This window comes from Cetorhinus maximus, chromosome 6, assembly GCF_964194155.1.
Source record: "Cetorhinus maximus chromosome 6, sCetMax3.hap1.1, whole genome shotgun sequence".
In the NCBI taxonomy this organism is placed as follows: Eukaryota; Metazoa; Chordata; class Chondrichthyes; order Lamniformes; family Cetorhinidae; genus Cetorhinus; species Cetorhinus maximus.
Window position 1 is genome coordinate 2728256 of NC_135884.1, and position 17074 is coordinate 2745329.

At 46.3% G+C, this 17074-nt stretch overlaps 1 protein-coding gene across 1 annotated transcript; it reads right to left on the minus strand.

Annotated features, from left to right (window-relative positions):
• Window positions 1-7166: 7166 nt before the first annotated feature.
• klf15 (Kruppel like factor 15) lies at window positions 7167-16772 on the minus strand. The gene is made up of 2 exons (XM_078542895.1): window positions 15675-16772; window positions 7167-7626 (listed from the first exon to the last, which is right to left on the minus strand). The coding sequence occupies exons 1-2, from the start codon at window positions 16694-16696 to the stop codon at window positions 7458-7460; spliced, it is 1191 nt and encodes a 396-aa protein (XP_078399021.1). The 5' UTR covers window positions 16697-16772; the 3' UTR covers window positions 7167-7457.
• Window positions 16773-17074: the final 302 nt, after the last annotated feature.

Sequence of the window (17074 nt, forward strand, 5' to 3'; positions counted from 1 at the left end):
GTACTGAGGGAATGCCGCACTGTCAGAGGGTCAGTACTGAGGGAGTGCTGCACTGTCAGAGGGTCAGTACTGAGGGAGTGCTGCACTGGCAGAGGGTCAGTACTGAGGGAGTGCTGCACTAGCAGAGGGTCAGAACTGAGGGAGTGCTGCACTAGCAAAGGGTCAGAACTGAGGGAGTGCTACACTGGCAGAGGGTCAGTACTGAGGGAGTGCTGCACTAGCAGAGGGTCAGAACTGAGGGAGTGCTGCACTCGCAGAGGGTCAGAACTGAGGGAGTGCTACACTGGCAGAGGTTCAGAACTAAGGGAAAGCTGCACTGTCAGAGGGTCAGTACTGAGGGAGCGCTGCACTGTCAGAGGGTCAGTGCTGACGGAGTACTGCACTGTCAGAGGGTCAGTACTGAGGGAGTGCTGCACTGTCAGAGGGTCAGAGGGTCAGTACTGAGGGAGTGCTGCACTGGCAGTCTTTCAGATGAGAGTTTAAACCAAAGCCCCTGTCTGCCCTCTCAGATGTACAAGATCTCAAGCACTGTTCTGAAGAACAATAGAGCCCTCCCCCTCCACCCCCTTACAGGGGACTTGGCCTCATGTCCAAAGCTGATTACCAGGCCATTATCCAGTTGCTCTTTGTGAGATCTTGCTATGGGAAAACTGGCTGCCTTCTTTCCTACATTACAGCAGTAACCAGGCTTCAAAGTACTTCAGAGGCTGTAAAACACTTTGGGACATCCCAAGGGTGTGAAAGGCGCTATAGAAATCTAAATCTTACTGTCTGGAAGCTGGTAGAAGGGGGTCTACGATCAGCACAAAAGAAAGTGAATTCATGTACTAATCTGCTCCAGGAAAGCCCTGACTCGAGCCCAAAGTTTCATCCACTGACAGGTTCTGGTCATGGATTAAGTTCACTTATCTTGGCAGCGCACACACTCTCTCTCTCGAGCTGTCTACATTGACGACGAGACACATGCAAGAGTTGCCAAAGCAAGTGTAGCTTTTGGCAGACATCGAGCATCAGTCTGGGAACGAAAAGGAGTCAGTCTCCCCTCCAAACTGTGGAGCAATAGTCCTGCCCACTCTGCGCTACACATGTGAAACTCAGACTGTGCACTATCGTTATGCCAAGAAGCTCAACTGCTTTCACTTGAGCTGCTTTTGGAAGCTTCTGGAGATCAGATGGTCAAAATACCACACCCTGAGGTGACCTGGTTACTGACACTCACCCGACACTCACTTACCAAAGGGAATCGTTTTGGGAACTCGAGTCTGGGGTGCACTCTCATGACAGTCAAAGGGAGCTCTACACGGACACTCTGAAGACTTAGGAGTTTTGATATGACCCCGAGTCCTGGGAGAATCTCGCCCAGGATCACCGGACCTGGTGCAACCAAATAAAACATGGTCTGGCCTCCTGTGAAAGCAAGTGCAGATCAGGCAGAGAGAAAACACAAGCAGAGAAAATCCCAAACCAGTAACTTGTCCAAAACTCGATTGCCTGTGGCATCCTGTCCTATTTACTGGGCACAGGCCACAGGTCTTAGCAGTCACCTACCAACCGGAACCCTACCAAACTCCCAGGTGATGAACATAATCATCGTCATCTTGAAGGACAAACAAGAGGAAGGGCGATTGTTTGTCAAATCCACATATCAGCATCAGACTGGCAGGGTCTGAGGACATCCAGCTATACAAAGGCCAATTCCAATTTTTCAAAAAACAGTTCATCAAAAATTCTCTTATATTCTGAAATTAATGTTATTTTTTTTTTAAAGTAAATATATTTTATAGAACAAAGAAAATATACAGAATTGCTTTATATGTACATCACATAATTCACAAAATTTACATAATCAGTGCCAAATCTCTAGTTGTTTAACTATATAAAGCCTAACTGTATACAGGATATGTACACACATTCATAGGATGCAAACTAGATTGGCTACATTAAACATAATGTACTGTGTCAGAATGAACACACTGCTAAATATATATGTACACTGCTTCTATAAATGTGTATAAGTCACTAAGTTAACAACTGTATTCCAACTACTATAGGGACACCAATAAGGCTGAAATGTCCAAAAGGTCCTGGATTTTTCCTAGTTGAATTAATTTTAATTCCTGGACTGTGAAAGTTAGAGGGAGTCCTGTGTGGGGAGTTAGCGAACTGGCTGAATTGCAAAGGGCTGCTGGTGAGATGAGGACAGGGGATGGAAAGGGTGTAGGGGTGAAGCACAAGGCAAGGAAGACAAGACATGGAGGCATGGCAGAGACTCGAGAAGGGTTTTGTTTGGCCCTGATCGAAACCCATTGTTGATCTTAACTTCTGACAGCCCACACCAGGAGTCGTAGGCTTGTTCATGTCAGCAGCGTCTCAGTGAGAAACGCATTCTCTCTTGCCACTCAGTCAGAAGGTTGTAGGTTCAAGCCCCACTTCAGAGTCCTGGGCCCATAATCCAGGCTGACACAGTACTGAGGGAGTGCAGCACTGTCGGAGGTGTCAGCTCTCACTTGAGACCATTAAACCAAGGCCCAGTCTACCCTCTCAGGCGGGTGTAAAAGATTCCACAGCCACTATTTTGAAGCAGAGCAGCCCTTGCCAATATTTATCCCACAGTCAACATCACTAAAACTTGCTCATAATCGTATTGCTGTTTGTGGGATCTTTCTGTGCTTGGACACCACATTTCCTACACTACAACAGTGATTATGCTTAGTTGGTTGTATAGTGCTTTGGAATGGCCTGAGGAGGTGAATGGCACAGGTCATTCTTTCAAAGAAAAACAAACTCTATTTTACACAAAGCGGTGTTAGATGGAGAAACTCCCCATTTTCGATAATCAATTTAAAAACCACTCCGATTAAAAACTACCTTCCCTCGCTTCTGTACCAGACAGGGAGGAATCGGCAACGCTTTAGATTCCAAACACAATCAACAGCAGAAAGAGAATGTCGATGAAACAGATTCCGAGTTTAACCCCGTGAACCACATTGTCTATGGCAGCTGGACAAGGACTCTCTCTGTACAGTGCATCACTCATTAAACATATTGCAGAATTGTTGTCTAGGCAAAACAGTTTCCAAACCAAGCTAATGAAATTGTTCTGATAAAAAGCCATTGACCTGAAACATTAACCCTGTTTCTCTCTACAGATACTGCCTGACCTGCTATTTCCAACATTTTCTGTTTTTATTTCAGATTTTCAGCATCCGCAATATTTTGCTTTTGTACATTAAATTATATCCTCACCTTGTGGAATTTAAAAGGCTGTTTTATGTTTTGAGTGTGTAAGGAACCACGCAATATTTTAAGTTAGGCTTTGGGCCTATGAGTTGCCAACCCTCCAGCATTGTCCTGGAATCTCCAGGATTGTCCTGGAGTCTCCAGCATTGTCCTGGAGTCTCCAGGAATTGAAGATTAATTTCCAGGATACAGCTGGGAAGAAAATCCCAGGGGATCAATCATGCAGGCTTTAAAATAAAAATAACTGATAGAAGTGTTAAAATACAATAATGAAAACGTTGGAGATGAGAAGAAAACAAGTTTGGTTTGAAATTGAGAGTGAATCATCCAATCAGGTAATCAAAATATCTGTCTGATTTCCAATTGGCTGAGGGACGGAGGGGCTTTGCGAGGATGGACATATTGGGAGACCAATGAGAGAGGGCTGGGAGCAGAGACGCAAGGCCATTGGAGGGAGGAGGTCATGTGTTGAATCCATCAGGAATACAGCCAACCAGAAATGCTGATCCTTATTTCTCAGAGAACCCATTTTACCTCAGAGCAGATTTTATTGTTTTGCCTACAGGGTTGTCTACTTTAGTCAGAACTCTACATCACAGGAAGGATGTTGTCATGTTCTCTGTTACAGTCTTCAGAAATTGAAAGAGTGGACTGGAGTTTAAAGGATGGGTGGTATTATACAGCACATCTCCCCACTTCATTGGAGGCTAGCCAACTAAACAAACACATTGAGAACTCCCAACCTCAGGAACACCACAACCGCTTGGCAAGAAAATGTCAAGGTCCATCGAATTCACCTTCTCACATCCTGGTGGTCACATGTTACAATGGAGTTATCGACTAACCACAGTGATCGATCACCATCAATGAGTCTACAACATACCCAGACACGAGGTGAGGAAAACCCCCGGAGGGGGAAGAGGTTTGGGGACAATTGGTCTAAAGTCATCTGTTCCTCCTGAATACACTCCACTCAGCACACATTATGTCTCAATTTACTCAAGATACTGGATCCCAAAATGTTAATTTCTGAAAGAAATTTGAATGAATCAATATTAACCTCTCAAGGTAGGTTGTGTTCTCTGGTTCTGTTGCCCATCCCTAATTGCCCTTGAACTTGAGTGGCTTGCTAGACTATTTCAGAGGGCAGGTAAGAGTCAACCACATTGCTGTGGGTTTGTGGGCCAGACCAGGTAAGGACAGCCAATTTCCTTCCCTAAAGGGCATTAGTGAACCAGATGGGTTTTTACAACAATTGACAATGGTTTTCATGGTCACCGTTACTGAGACTAGCTTTATATTCAAGATTTAGTCATTAAATTCAAATTCAAATGCCATGGTGGGATTTGAACCCATGTCCCCAAAAGCATTAACCTGAGCCACTGGATTACTAGGCTAGTGACATTACTACTACAGCACCATCACCCCCAAATTCTGGGCAAGGTGAGACAGCTTGTTACAGTCGACATTATCCCAGGAATATTTTGCGATAACCAATGACTCTAACATAGAAAGGTGCGATGTCCATAGGTATTCAGGGAACTTGGAAGCTTTTGGTCATTGCAAACTCTTCATTACTTTTGTTTAATACCAAATATATTGGCAAAATAAGTAACATGATAAGCAGATTAAGTGTGTGGATATTTTTATAAAAATGCAGAAAGAAAGGGTGAGTTGGAAAGTCAATGGTAAACGTTAAAGATCTTGGGGAACTCTTTGAAGATCAGGGAGGATCTCCCTGGCTTCCTGGTCCACTAGCTTACTCTCAACCACCACCAAATACTGGTCATTCATCACTTGCTGTGTCTGGGATCTTGCTGTGCACAAAATGGCAGCCACATCCACCTACATAACAAGCCTGGGCACTTCAAAGTCATTGATTGTAGGTAAGGCAATTGAGGTGTTTGGAGAAAGCTGATAAGGCCTGATATAAATACAAAGCACTCCATCACCAGTGGAGAGAGTTTTTTTCAGCCATGCTGCTATCTACAGTTTCTGGAAGGTCACTTGAAGGCTTCACAGATTAATAATTAAACTGGTTGGTCACCTGGACTTGGACGGAATTCCCCAGTGGGAACGAGCGAGGAGGTCGGCAACGGGAAACACAGCTTCAAACCCGTTAGCTGCCCTGGCAATGGAGGACAATGGGAACTGGGAGGATCAGCCCTGTCTCCTGGGCAACAGAGTGATGCTACAATTTAACAGAGGCCACAGAAGAGGCTTTCCAACCTCCAGGACAGTTTTCTGAGGTACTAAATAGGTTGAGTGTTGAACGATTAGGGATCAGCACAATGGTCCCAACATGTACGGGTTTGATGCAGGTCACTCCAATGAAGTAAGCTTTTATTTTTGGAAAGTGGTTAAAACCACAACTCTTGACCATCCCAAGTTACCCTGAAAAGATTCAACCCCTTCCCTTCCTGCAACTATTTGCTCTGCAGCCACCTCAAAGCAACATCAAGTCTCAGCTGCCGCTCGGTGATAGCACGCTCTCCAAGACAGATAGTTATGGATTCAAGTCCCACTCCAGAGAATCGAGCCCCATAATCCAGACTGGTTCTCCCACTGCGGTACTGAGGGAGTGCTGCACTGTCAGAGGGTCAGTACTGAGGGAGTGCTGTACTGTCAGAGGGTCAGTACTGAGGGAGCACTGCACTGTCAGAGGGTCAGTACTGAGGGAGTACTGCATTGTCAGAGGGTCAGTACTGAGGGAGTGCTGCACTGTCAGAGGGTCAGTACTGAAGGAGCACTGTACAGTCAGAGGGTCAGTACTGAGAGAGTGCTGCACTGTCAATATATACCCCTCAACCAACATCACAGACAAATTATTGGGCCATCATCACATTGCTGTTTGTGAGATCTTGCTGTGCTCAAATTGGCGGTTGTGTTTCCTCCATTACAACAGTGACTACACTTCAAAAAGTACTTCATTGGTCTGTAAAGCATTTTGGGGACATCTTGAGCTTGTGCATACAAATACAACCTTTCTTCATTTTAAAGGTCTGTCATTAAACTTAGCTTAAACTGGAGACGCAAGTCAGTCTGGCTAAGGCCGATTGGTTCCTTGAAGTGCATTAGTGACCAGGTGTTTTTTTTTTACAACATTCCAGCAACTTTCCTGGCCCTTTTATTCTGCTTCCAGCCCACACATCACTAGGTTTATTGAACTCAATTTCACAACTTGCCAGGGTAGGATTCGAACTCACAACCTCAAGTTTGCTAGTCCAGATCAGAATCACTGCATGATCATCAAATCGTACAGCACTGAAGCAGGCCATTCGGCCCAGTGTTTCTGTGCCGGCTCCTTGAAAGAGCTACCTGATTAACCCCACTCCCCCTGCTCTTTCCCCATAGCCCTGCAAATTTGGGATGTACCTGTACACTTTTTTTTTTAAATGTCACGTGTAAAATTAAGAGAAAAGACAAACCTTTGCTGCCTTATTCATGCATTTCCTAGAAAACATGCTCAAAAAAGCCAAGCAGATAACCTGAGGTGTACTTTGGGAGTGTCCCTCTCACAATCCAGAGCCCAAACTGTAAAATGAGGCAAAAACAAAAATTGCTGGAAAAACCCAGCAGGTCAGACGGTATCTGTGGAGAGAGAGAGAGAGTTAACCTTTCCAGTCCGTAAGATTCTTCTTCAGAACTTGGTTCTTCAGAACTTGTATTCTGAAGAAGAGTCATACGGACTCAAAACGTTAACTCTCTCTCTCTCTCTCCGCAGATGCTGTCAGACCTGCTGAGTTTTTCCAGCAATTTTTGTTTCAGATTTCCAGCATCCGCAGTATTTTGCTTTTGTAAAAGGAGGCCTTGTAGTGAGCTTCAAGTGAACGATGAGCTTTAAAAGGCCTAACTTTTCCATGCAGTGCAACAAGGAAAGCTTTACTGAGGAACACCCTTCCATTCGAGATTCAGCGAGTTGCTGCGTTAGTTTAAGAGGAGTTGCTTCGTCAAGAGGCCAGAATCCGATTGGTAGCTGGAGACAGTCATCTTGAACCCATCACCTCACAGCAGCATTAAAATCAAAGGGTTAATCCTGTTCACGCCGGTCACTCCTAACTTGGAAGAGGTCAAAGTGCAGAGTCCTTGCGATGGGCTTGAATAAAACTGTGCGCTTCTGCCACAATAACCTTCCATGCCCACCCCCAGCCCCCCTCCACCCTAATTTAAAATCAAGTGCAGCTCTTGAGGCGCTGCTCAGTCAATGTTCAGGACGGTCAGTTCACAGGCCGGGCTGTCCGGCCGACTCTAGGGAACCGATGGACCTTGATGTGTTTGGACAGGTGGTCACTGCGAGCAAACTTCTTTTCACAAACTGCACACTGGTACGGTTTGACCCCGGAGTGCGAACGTCTGTGTCTAGACAGCTCGTCAGACCTCGAAAACCTGCAATAAAGAATCAAAAGATTAGACAATCATCTCTCCACCACTGGCTCATCAATGGTCAACTTATCCCCTCTCCCAGCGTCCAGGCCATTCAGGGGTGATGTCAGGAAGCAGTTCTTCACACAAAGGGCAGTGGAAAACTGGAAATCTGGGCAGAATTTGCCATCACTGTCACCGTGGGATGGGGCCATAAAATGCAACACCTACACCCTGTGAACGAATCTTAAAAAACCCTATCACATACCTGTCTGTATGTTCCTTTCTCCCCCTTCTCCCTGCCTCTACTTGCTTAAAACCTCTTACAACGCTAACTTCCAAGATAAACAGGAAATGCAGGAAATACTCAGCAGGTTAGGAAGCATCTGTGGAGAGAGAATTTTTAAAAATTTATCTATGGGATGTGGGCATCACTGGCAAGGCCAGCATTTGTTCCCCATCCCTAATTGCCCTCGAACTGAGTGGCTTACTAGGCCATTTCAGAGGCAGTTAAGAGTTAACCACATTGTTGTGGGTCTGGAGTCACATGTAGACCAGACCAGGTAAAGACAGTAGATTTCCTTCCCTAAAGGACATTAATGAACCAGGTGGGTTTTTACTGTACTTAGATTTCCAGAAGGCATTTGATAAAGAGCCAAATCAAACGTTATTGCAGAAAATAAAAGTTCATGGTGTAGGGGGTAACATATTGGCAATGGATAGAAGATTGGCTGGATAACAGGAAACAGAGGGTAGCCATAAATGGGTCATTTTCTGGTTGGCAGGATGTGATGCGTGGTGTGCCACAGGGATCAGTGCTGGGAACTCAACTTTTTATGATTTATATAAATGACTTGGATGAAGGGATTGAAGGGATGGTTGCCAAATTTGCTGATGACATGAAGATAGGCAGGGAAGTAAGCTGTGAAGAGGACATAAGGAGGCTACAAAGGGATATAGATAGGATAGGTGAGTTGACAAAGATCTGGCAAATGGAGTATAATGTGGGAAAATGTGAAATTGTCCATTTTGGCATGGAGAATAAAAAAGAAGCTTATTATCTAAACGGTGAGAGATTGCAGAGCTCGGAGTTGCAGAGGGATCTCGGTGTCCTTGTGCATGAATCACAAAAGGCTAGTATACAGCTACAGCAGGTAATTAGGAAAACTAACAGAATGTTATCATTTATTGTGAGGGGAATTGATTACAAAAGTAGGGAGGTTATGCTTCAGTTATACAGGGCACTGGTCAGACCACATCTGGAGTACTGTGTACAGTATTGGTCTCCTTATTTAAGGAAGGATATGAATGTATTAGAAGCAGTTCAGGGAAGGTTTACCAGACTAATACCAGGAATGGGTGGGTTATCTTATGAGGAAAGGTTGGACAGGTTAGGCTTGTACCCACTGGAGTTTAGAAGAGTAAGAGGTGACTTGATTGAAACATATAAGATCCTGAGGGGACTTGACAAGGTGGATGTGGAGAGGATGTTTCCTCTTGTGGGAGAATCTAGAACTAGGGGTCACTGTTTAAAAATAAGGGGTCATTCATTTAAGACAGAGATGAGGAGAAATGTTTTCTCTCAGAGGGTGGTGAGTCTTTGGAACTCTCTTCCTGAAAAGGTGGTGGAAGCAGAGTCTTTGAATATTTTTAAGACAGAGGTGGATAGATTCTTGTTAAGCAAGGGCGTGAAAGGTTATTGGGGGTGGGCAGGAATGTGGGATTGAGGTTACAGTCAGATTGGCCATGATCTTATTGATTGGCAGAGCAGGCTCGAGGGGCCGAGTGGCCTACTCCTGATCCTAATTCATATAACAATCAACAATGGTTTCATGAGCTTTTTTTTAAAACACCAGATTAATGTAATTGAATTCAAATTCCACAGGCTGTGATTTGAACCCATTAACCTAGGCCTCTGGATCACCAGTCCAGTGACATTACTGCTACACCATTGTCTCCCCAGAGCAAGTCTTATCTCCTTCTCATTCTGATGAATTGACCTGAAATATTCACTCCGTTTCTCTCTCCACTGATGCTGCCAGACCTGCCGAATATTTCAGCATTTTCTGTTTTTATTTTATTGTTCTCTCCCGCCCAGCATCCCATCTACCCTCCTCCATAAAGGGGAGTTCATTTAAAACTCTGCGGCCCGTATCCTAACTCATACCGAATCCCGTTCATCTATCACCCCTGTGCTCACTGACTTATGGTGGCTCCTGGTCCACAACAACCTGATTTTAAAATTCTCATTCTTGTTTTCCAATCCCTTCATGGGCCTCATCCACACCACAGGGACTGCAGTGGTTCAAGGTGGTGGCTCATCACCACCTTCTCAAGGGCAATTAGGGATGGACAACAGCTGCTGGCCCAGCCAGCAATGCTCAATTTATTAAAAATTAAATGTAAGGACAGAAGGATGGGCCAGGGAAAATTCTTTGTATTAGTTTGGCCAGTGAAATTACTCAATATTTATAATATTACAGACGTAACATGTAACAAACAGAAAATGTGCGGAGTTTTGGAGTTCCAGTCAATTTGAAAGAAGCAGAGCTGTCGTACAGGGGTTTCTGGGAGCTCACTGGAGGTGAAAGACAACAAGTTGAGTAAACCTCGGGACAGTGTGATCACAGCACATACAGCACATTCACGGGAAGGATATTCATAAGATACAGGTAAACCCCCTGAGACTCGAGGATCATCCTTGTAGCTCTTTCCTGAACTGCCTCCAACTCATCCCTAGGTGTCCACTGTGGCTTGGTTGGTAGCATGTTGGTCTTGGAACCACAAGATTTCCAGGTTCGGGTACCACTCCAGCCTTTGATACAAAGCCAAGGCTAAACCTGCAGTGCTCTGCTGAGAAGGTGCTACACTGTTGGAGGGCCGTCTTCCTGATGTAATGTCACAGCAAGGCCCCACCTGCTGGCTTGGGGAGATATAACAGATCCCATGGCACTGTATTGAAGTAGACCAGGGGAATTCTCCCCAGTGCCCAGGCTAATAATTATCTCCCAATCAGCATCACAAAAAACAGATTATCTGTTATCAGATGATCACATTGTCATTTGTGGGATCTTACCATGCGCAAGCTGGCTGTCAGGTTTCGTACATTACAACATTGACCACACTTCAACAGTACTTCATTGGCTGTAAAGTGCTTTGAGACATCCAGTAATTGTGAAAAGTGCTAGCAAGCCTTTCTTTCATAAGGGGCTCTTGGTGAAGCAAAGGTCTCAATGTTCAATGCTGTCAACTAAAAGTTCCACACAGTCTACAGCACTTTTATTCTACTGCCTTGACTATGTGGCTCTACATTCTATCTGCTCTCTCAACTTCTGCTCTGCGTTAGCTGGCCATGTCGAACCCCAAGTCCACTAAACACACTGACTGCCCCTTGGCAGTGTTTCAGAGATAGGGAACCAAGTTGGCTCCAGGCATCGGAAAACACGGGCCAAGGGGAAAAATTAAGGAAGTTGTATTCTTGCTGTTTCAGGTGATGACACTGGAGAATTCCAGGTAACGATGGGAATGGACAAAGTTATCCAGGGGAAACTGACCAGGGCAAGGGAAATATTCACACTTCAAAAATACCCCAAGTCAACAAAAGAGCAAGTTAGAATAAAAAGAAGAATCATTTGCAGTCAGAGGGTTGTGGAGTTATGGAATTAAACAGCAAAGGTTATGAGTCTAGCAGCAACTCGCCCCATGTCTGCCCTGGTGGGATATTCTTTGCTCCTGCGTGGTCTGTGTTTCAAAGGATATTGTGGGTGGTGGTGACAAGTTCAGGAAGTTCATGCATTCTGAGTAACCACACAGTTTGGAGGTTTTAATGAGTGACGGTGAGCTTTCTTGACTTGGTCCTGAAATTGGCCCTAGTTCCACCCCCATGGAGCTGGTTTTTGACACCACCGCCCAGGTGGTGATGATTTCAGTGGGAAAAGATTCTGCATTGTTAAAATATTCGATCGGGCGAATGCCTCCCTCAAATCCAAACCTCACCATCAGCGGTTTCTCCACCAATCAGAATTCAGCTTCAATCACCATAAAGTCAATCACAGCAGTGACCATCTCCATTCATCAATCAAAAGAACTCAATATTGTACTTGGTGGTTATTTCCCTCTGGTAGGGAAGGGACATCATTTCCTCCTGAGCAACTCGCAGCAAAATTATAACTGACAGTGGAAACTAACAAGCCACTGGTTTCACTACAAATAGTGACTTGAGCATATAATCCAGGTTGAAATTCCTAGTGTGGAACAGAGGGAGTGCCGCACCGTCGGAGGGTCAGTACAGAGGGAGCGCCGCACCATCGGAGGGTCAGTACTGAGGGAGTGCCGCACCGTCGGAGGGTCAGTACAGAGGGAGTGCCGCACCGTCGGAGGGTCAGTACAGAGGGAGTGCCGCACCATCGGAGGGTCAGTACAGAGGGAGTGCCGCACCATCGGAGGGTCAGTACAGAGGGAGTGCCGCACCATCGGAGGGTCAGTACAGAGGGAGTGCCGCACCATCGGAGGGTCAGTACAGAGGGAGTGCCGCACCATCGGAGGGTCAGTACAGAGGGAGTGCCGCACCGTCGGAGGGTCGGTACAGAGGGAGTGCCGCACCGTCGGAGGGTCAGTACAGAGGGAGCGCCGCACCATCGGAGGGTCAGTACTGAGGGAGCGCCGCACCATCGGAGGGTCGGTACAGAGGGAGCGCCGCACCGTCGGAGAGTCAGTACAGAGGGAGTGCCGCACCGTCGGAGGGTCGGTACAGAGGGAGCGCCGCATCATCGGACGGTCAGTACAGAGGGAGCGCAGCACTGTCGGAGGGTCAGTACAGAGGGAGCACCGCACCGTCGGAGGATTGGTACAGAGGGATCATCAGAAAGTCGGTACTGAGGGAGCACCGCACCGTCGGAGGGTCAGTACAGAGGGTGCGCCGTACCGTTGGAGGGTCAGTACAGAGGGAGTGCCGCACCATCGGAGGGTCGGTACAGAGGGAGCGCAGCACCGTTGGAGGGTCGGTACAGAGGGAGCGCCGCACTGTCGGAGGGTCGATACAGAGGGTACATCGGAGGGTCGATACAGAGGGAGCGCAGCACCGTTGGAGGGTCGGTACAGAGGGAGCGCAGCACCGTTGGAGGGTCGGTACAGAGGGAGCGCCGCACTGTCGGAGGGTCGATACAGAGGGTACATCGGAGGGTCGATACAGAGGGAGCGCAGCACCGTTGGAGGGTCGGTACAGAGGGAGCGCCGCACTGTCGGAGGGTCGATACAGAGGGTACATCGGAGGGTCGATACAGAGGGAGTGCTGCACTGTCGGAGGGTCGGTACAGAGGGAGTACCGCACTGTCAGAGGGTCGGTACAGAGGGAGCGCCGCACTTTCAGATGAGACATTAAACGAAGGTGAATGGAAAAGATCCCATGGCACCGTTTTGAGGAGGAGCTGGGTATTAATCTCCAGTGTCCTGACCAGTATTTATCCCTCAGCCAATATTACTAAAAACAGATTATCTGGGTCATTATCACATTGCTGTTTGTGGGTTCTTGCTGTGCACAAATTGACTTCATAAGTGCTTTATTGACTATAAAAAAACTTTAGGACAGCCTAAGGATGTGAAAGGTGATATATAAATTTAGGTCTTTCTTTCACATAAGATATCGGAGGTAACATGGAGGATGCATGTTCTAGGAAGATGATGTTCTACAGCCACAAGGACCAGGAACAACTGACTTCTAAACTGGGTTAAGATTTCCCGATGAACTGAAAAAAATTCCGATCAAGAAGTATTGAATGGGGAAAGGGAGTCCAACAATGACAACTACTTACATTTACATAGCACCTATAACGTAATAAAATGTCCCAAGGTGCTGCACAGGAGCAATATCAAACGCAAATTGACAACGAACCTCAGAAGTAGCTATTATTGCCGGCAACCAACGGCTTGGTCAATAGAGGTAGATTTTAAATGAGAGAGAGGGCTACAGAGATGGGGAGGTTTAGGGAGAAAATTCCAGAACTCAGGGCCCAGGCAGCTGAAGGCACAGCCATCAATGGTAGATGAAGGAGTCAGAACCAGAGGGGTAGAGATCTTGGAGGACATACACTCTATCCTATTGTGGACTTTATTCACCCAAGAGAAAGTTCTGTATAATTGCCAATCCTCAAAAGGTAATCAATTAAAACTCCAGGATATTCATCCATCTCTCCATTTGCACTGTGCCCACACAGCTTTCTCCCCCACCTCAGAAGCTTTGTGTTCCATGAAGTATTCGATCATCAGACAGCTTCGGAATCTATCCAGGCTGTATTGTGAGCTAACTACTGAAATCAAATGAATCAACTGTGTTGTTAAACGGCAGAATATTCAAGTGGCCTCATTGACGAATACGTTCCATGATTTGCTTCTTAAAAACAGACAGTTAAAACAGTCCCAATCCCATTCACCCTGTTCCCATCTCCCTCCAACCTTTTATCCATCACCCGCCCCATTCAATCCAGTCCTCAATGTTGACACAGTGTCTGCCTCAACCACTAACCCAGGGAGTGAATCCACAGCCTCGCAACTCTCCATGTGAAGAGGTTTCTCCTGCTCTCTGTTCGAAATCTCTGACATTTAATCTTGTGTCTATGATTCCCCTCAACTGCTGGAAATATCTGCTTCTGTCTATCCTGTCCCACCTCTTCACTATTTTAAACATTGCCCTGTAATGTGTGTTGTGTTAATGGAAAAAGACCCAACATTTAATGTCTTTCTTCATATTGGTCATTTCTCGTGCCAGGCAGCATCCCAGTGAATCTGGGAACCAAACTGACATTTTCCCATTTCTCATACCTTTCAGCTCGATTGTCTGTCCGTTGAGGGGATGATCCAATTTTCCCAACACGTGACACCCAACATCTCTCAGGAAAGCTAAAGTAGAAAATCTCCCGAATGAAGAGAGGAAGACTTGCATTTTTATAGCGCCTTTCACGATCTCAGAACATCCCAAAATGCTTCGTAGCTGAAAGAGATACTTTTTCAAAGCACAGTCACGCGACAGCCAATTTGCACACAGCAAGATCCCACAAACAGCACTGACATAAATGAGCAGATTGTCTATTTTAGTGATGTTGGTGGAGAGTTGAATGCTGGCTCAGGACACCACCAGCTCTTTGAAATAGTACTCACATAATCTTTAACATCCAAATCTTTAACATTGAAGCTTTTTAATGTTTGATGGTGGCTAGTGGCTGGTGTCACTAGACTAGTAATCCAGAGGCTCTGGGGACATGGGTTCAAATCCCACCATGGCAGGTGGTGGAATTTAAACTTGATTAAATAAATCTGAAATAAAAAGCTAATTTCAGTAATGGTGACCATGAAATGATTGTTGTAAAAACCCATCTGGTTCACTAATGTCCTTTAGGGAAGGAAATCTGTTGTCCTTACCCGGTCTGGCCTACATGTGACTCCAAACCCACAACAATATGGTTGACTCTTAACTGCCCTCTGAAATGGTCTAGCAAGCCACTCTGTTCAAGGGCAATTAGGGATGCTGGCCCCGTCAGTGACACCCACATCCCATGAAAGAACAAAATCCAACTGAGAGGCCAGTTGGGACCTTGGTTTAAAGCCTCACCTCTCTGGATTTTGTTCACACAATTTGTGTCAGCCGTGGTTTAGTGAGTAGAATTCTCTCACTTCTAAGTTGGAAGGTTATGGGTTCAAATCCCATTTTGGGAACTTGAACACCTAGACGGACATTCCAGTGCATTATCAATGCGGAGGTACAGCTGCTCCATTGCAGGTGTGTCTTTGGGTGGGTTGTGAAACTAACTCCATGTCTGATCTCTAAAGTGGATGTAAATGATCACTTGGCCACCTTTTCATAGAAGAGCAGGGGATTGGCCCCGATGTCCTGGTCAATATTTACCCCTCCGTCAACATCACTAAAAAAAAACAGATGATCCGCTCATTATCACATTGCTGTTTGTGGGACTTTGCCAACTACTACATTTAAAGCACTTTGTGATGTCCTGAGGTTGTGAAAGATGTGATTGAAACGTACATTTGCTTTTTCTTTTACAATAACAGAATTTTCAACTGACCTCCAACCACATCCTGGCCAAGTGCAAGCGAATGGTTTTTCTCCCGTGTGTCTTCTTAAGTGAGCTTTCAAATGGCTGCTCTTGGTGTACATCTTAGCGCATCCTGGGAACGTGCACTTGTGCATTTTGAGCAGTTCCGCTGGGGTCCCCTTTTGAAACTTCTGGCCCAGAAGGACCCCACCTTGGCCCTGGGAACTGTCGCCAACTCCAGCCATGGGCTTGGCAGCGATGGGCACGGGTGCAATCCGGACAAACTGGCGGGAGCAGCTCAGGCTGGACGACTGCACACACTGAGGCACCAGGGTGAACGCTTGCCCCTGAATGTTGACAAGGAGCTGTGCAATCTTCAGGTCTGTCCGAGGTGGTGGGCTAACAGCGCTGCCGTGTTCCTGCTTCACCTCAACGGGTTGGAGATGAAGAATAACTGGGATGGCTCCTTCAACCTTCAATGCTTCTTCAGTATTCCTCACACTCATCCCTTTGCTGACCTGTTCATACTTTGCTTGCATGGGACACGCTTTGATTTGGTTTTTCTCCTGCACTGTGCTAGACGATCCCCAATCCCCATTTTTCAGCTCCTTCGCCGCGCTTTCGGGTTCATTCTTCGAGCCCACGTCCATGTTCTCCTCGAGGAATTCCTCAATTTCTTCCAGCGTAGGCTGGAATAACCCCAAATCCTCCATCTCCATTCCAAAACTGGGAAATTCCCGAGCTTCCTTCTTGACGATTGGATGACAATCCTTCTTGCCCCAGCACTGCGTTGGGAAACTCCCAATGGAAGCCTGGGAAAGCAGGTAATCTACGATGCTGTCCCCGCTGTCAGTGCTCTTGTAGCTGGAGCTTAGCACCAGAGAGTCAGGACTGGAGCAGGAGCGTGAGCTGGAACAGTCGCTATCATCCTCAGAGAGGGGGGATTGCAGCATCTGGTAGCCCCGGCTGTCCATCACCATGTTGCTAAGGTAACCCACAGGGGGTCTCATTGACAGGAAGCTTGCGTCAGTAGAGAGCAGGTGGTCCACCATCGCAGTTTGAAGAGAAATCAGAGTCAATGACTTACTCCCTCAGGTCGGCAGCTATCTGGATCCAATCCGCACTATGCCAAACAGACACAGCTCCTAATAAACACAAGATGATTTATATTTACATTTAAACAACTATACAGTGGCATCACATCTGTAATACACTAACTTTTTTCAAATTCTTTATGTTCATTAAGGGCAGGTACAGCACAGGGTCAGATACAGAGTAAAGCTCCCTCTACACTGTCCCCATCAAACACTCCCAGGACAGGTACAGCACGGGGTTATATACAGAGTAAAGCTCCCTCTACACTGTCCCCATCAAACACTCCCAGGACAGGTACAGCACGGGGTTAGATACAGAGTAAAGCTCCCTCTACA

What these genes read in the sequence shown, in the direction of transcription:
- klf15 (XM_078542895.1), bottom strand. Translation starts at nt 16,696, where the DNA reads ATGGTGGACCACCTGCTCTCTACTGACGCAAGCTTCCTGTCAATGAGA. An exon ending in TGGCCAGGATGTGGTTGGAG is followed by an intron (nt 7,627 to 15,674) that starts GTCAGTTGAAAA and finishes TCTTTATTGCAG; the next exon opens with GTTTTCGAGGTCTGACGAGC.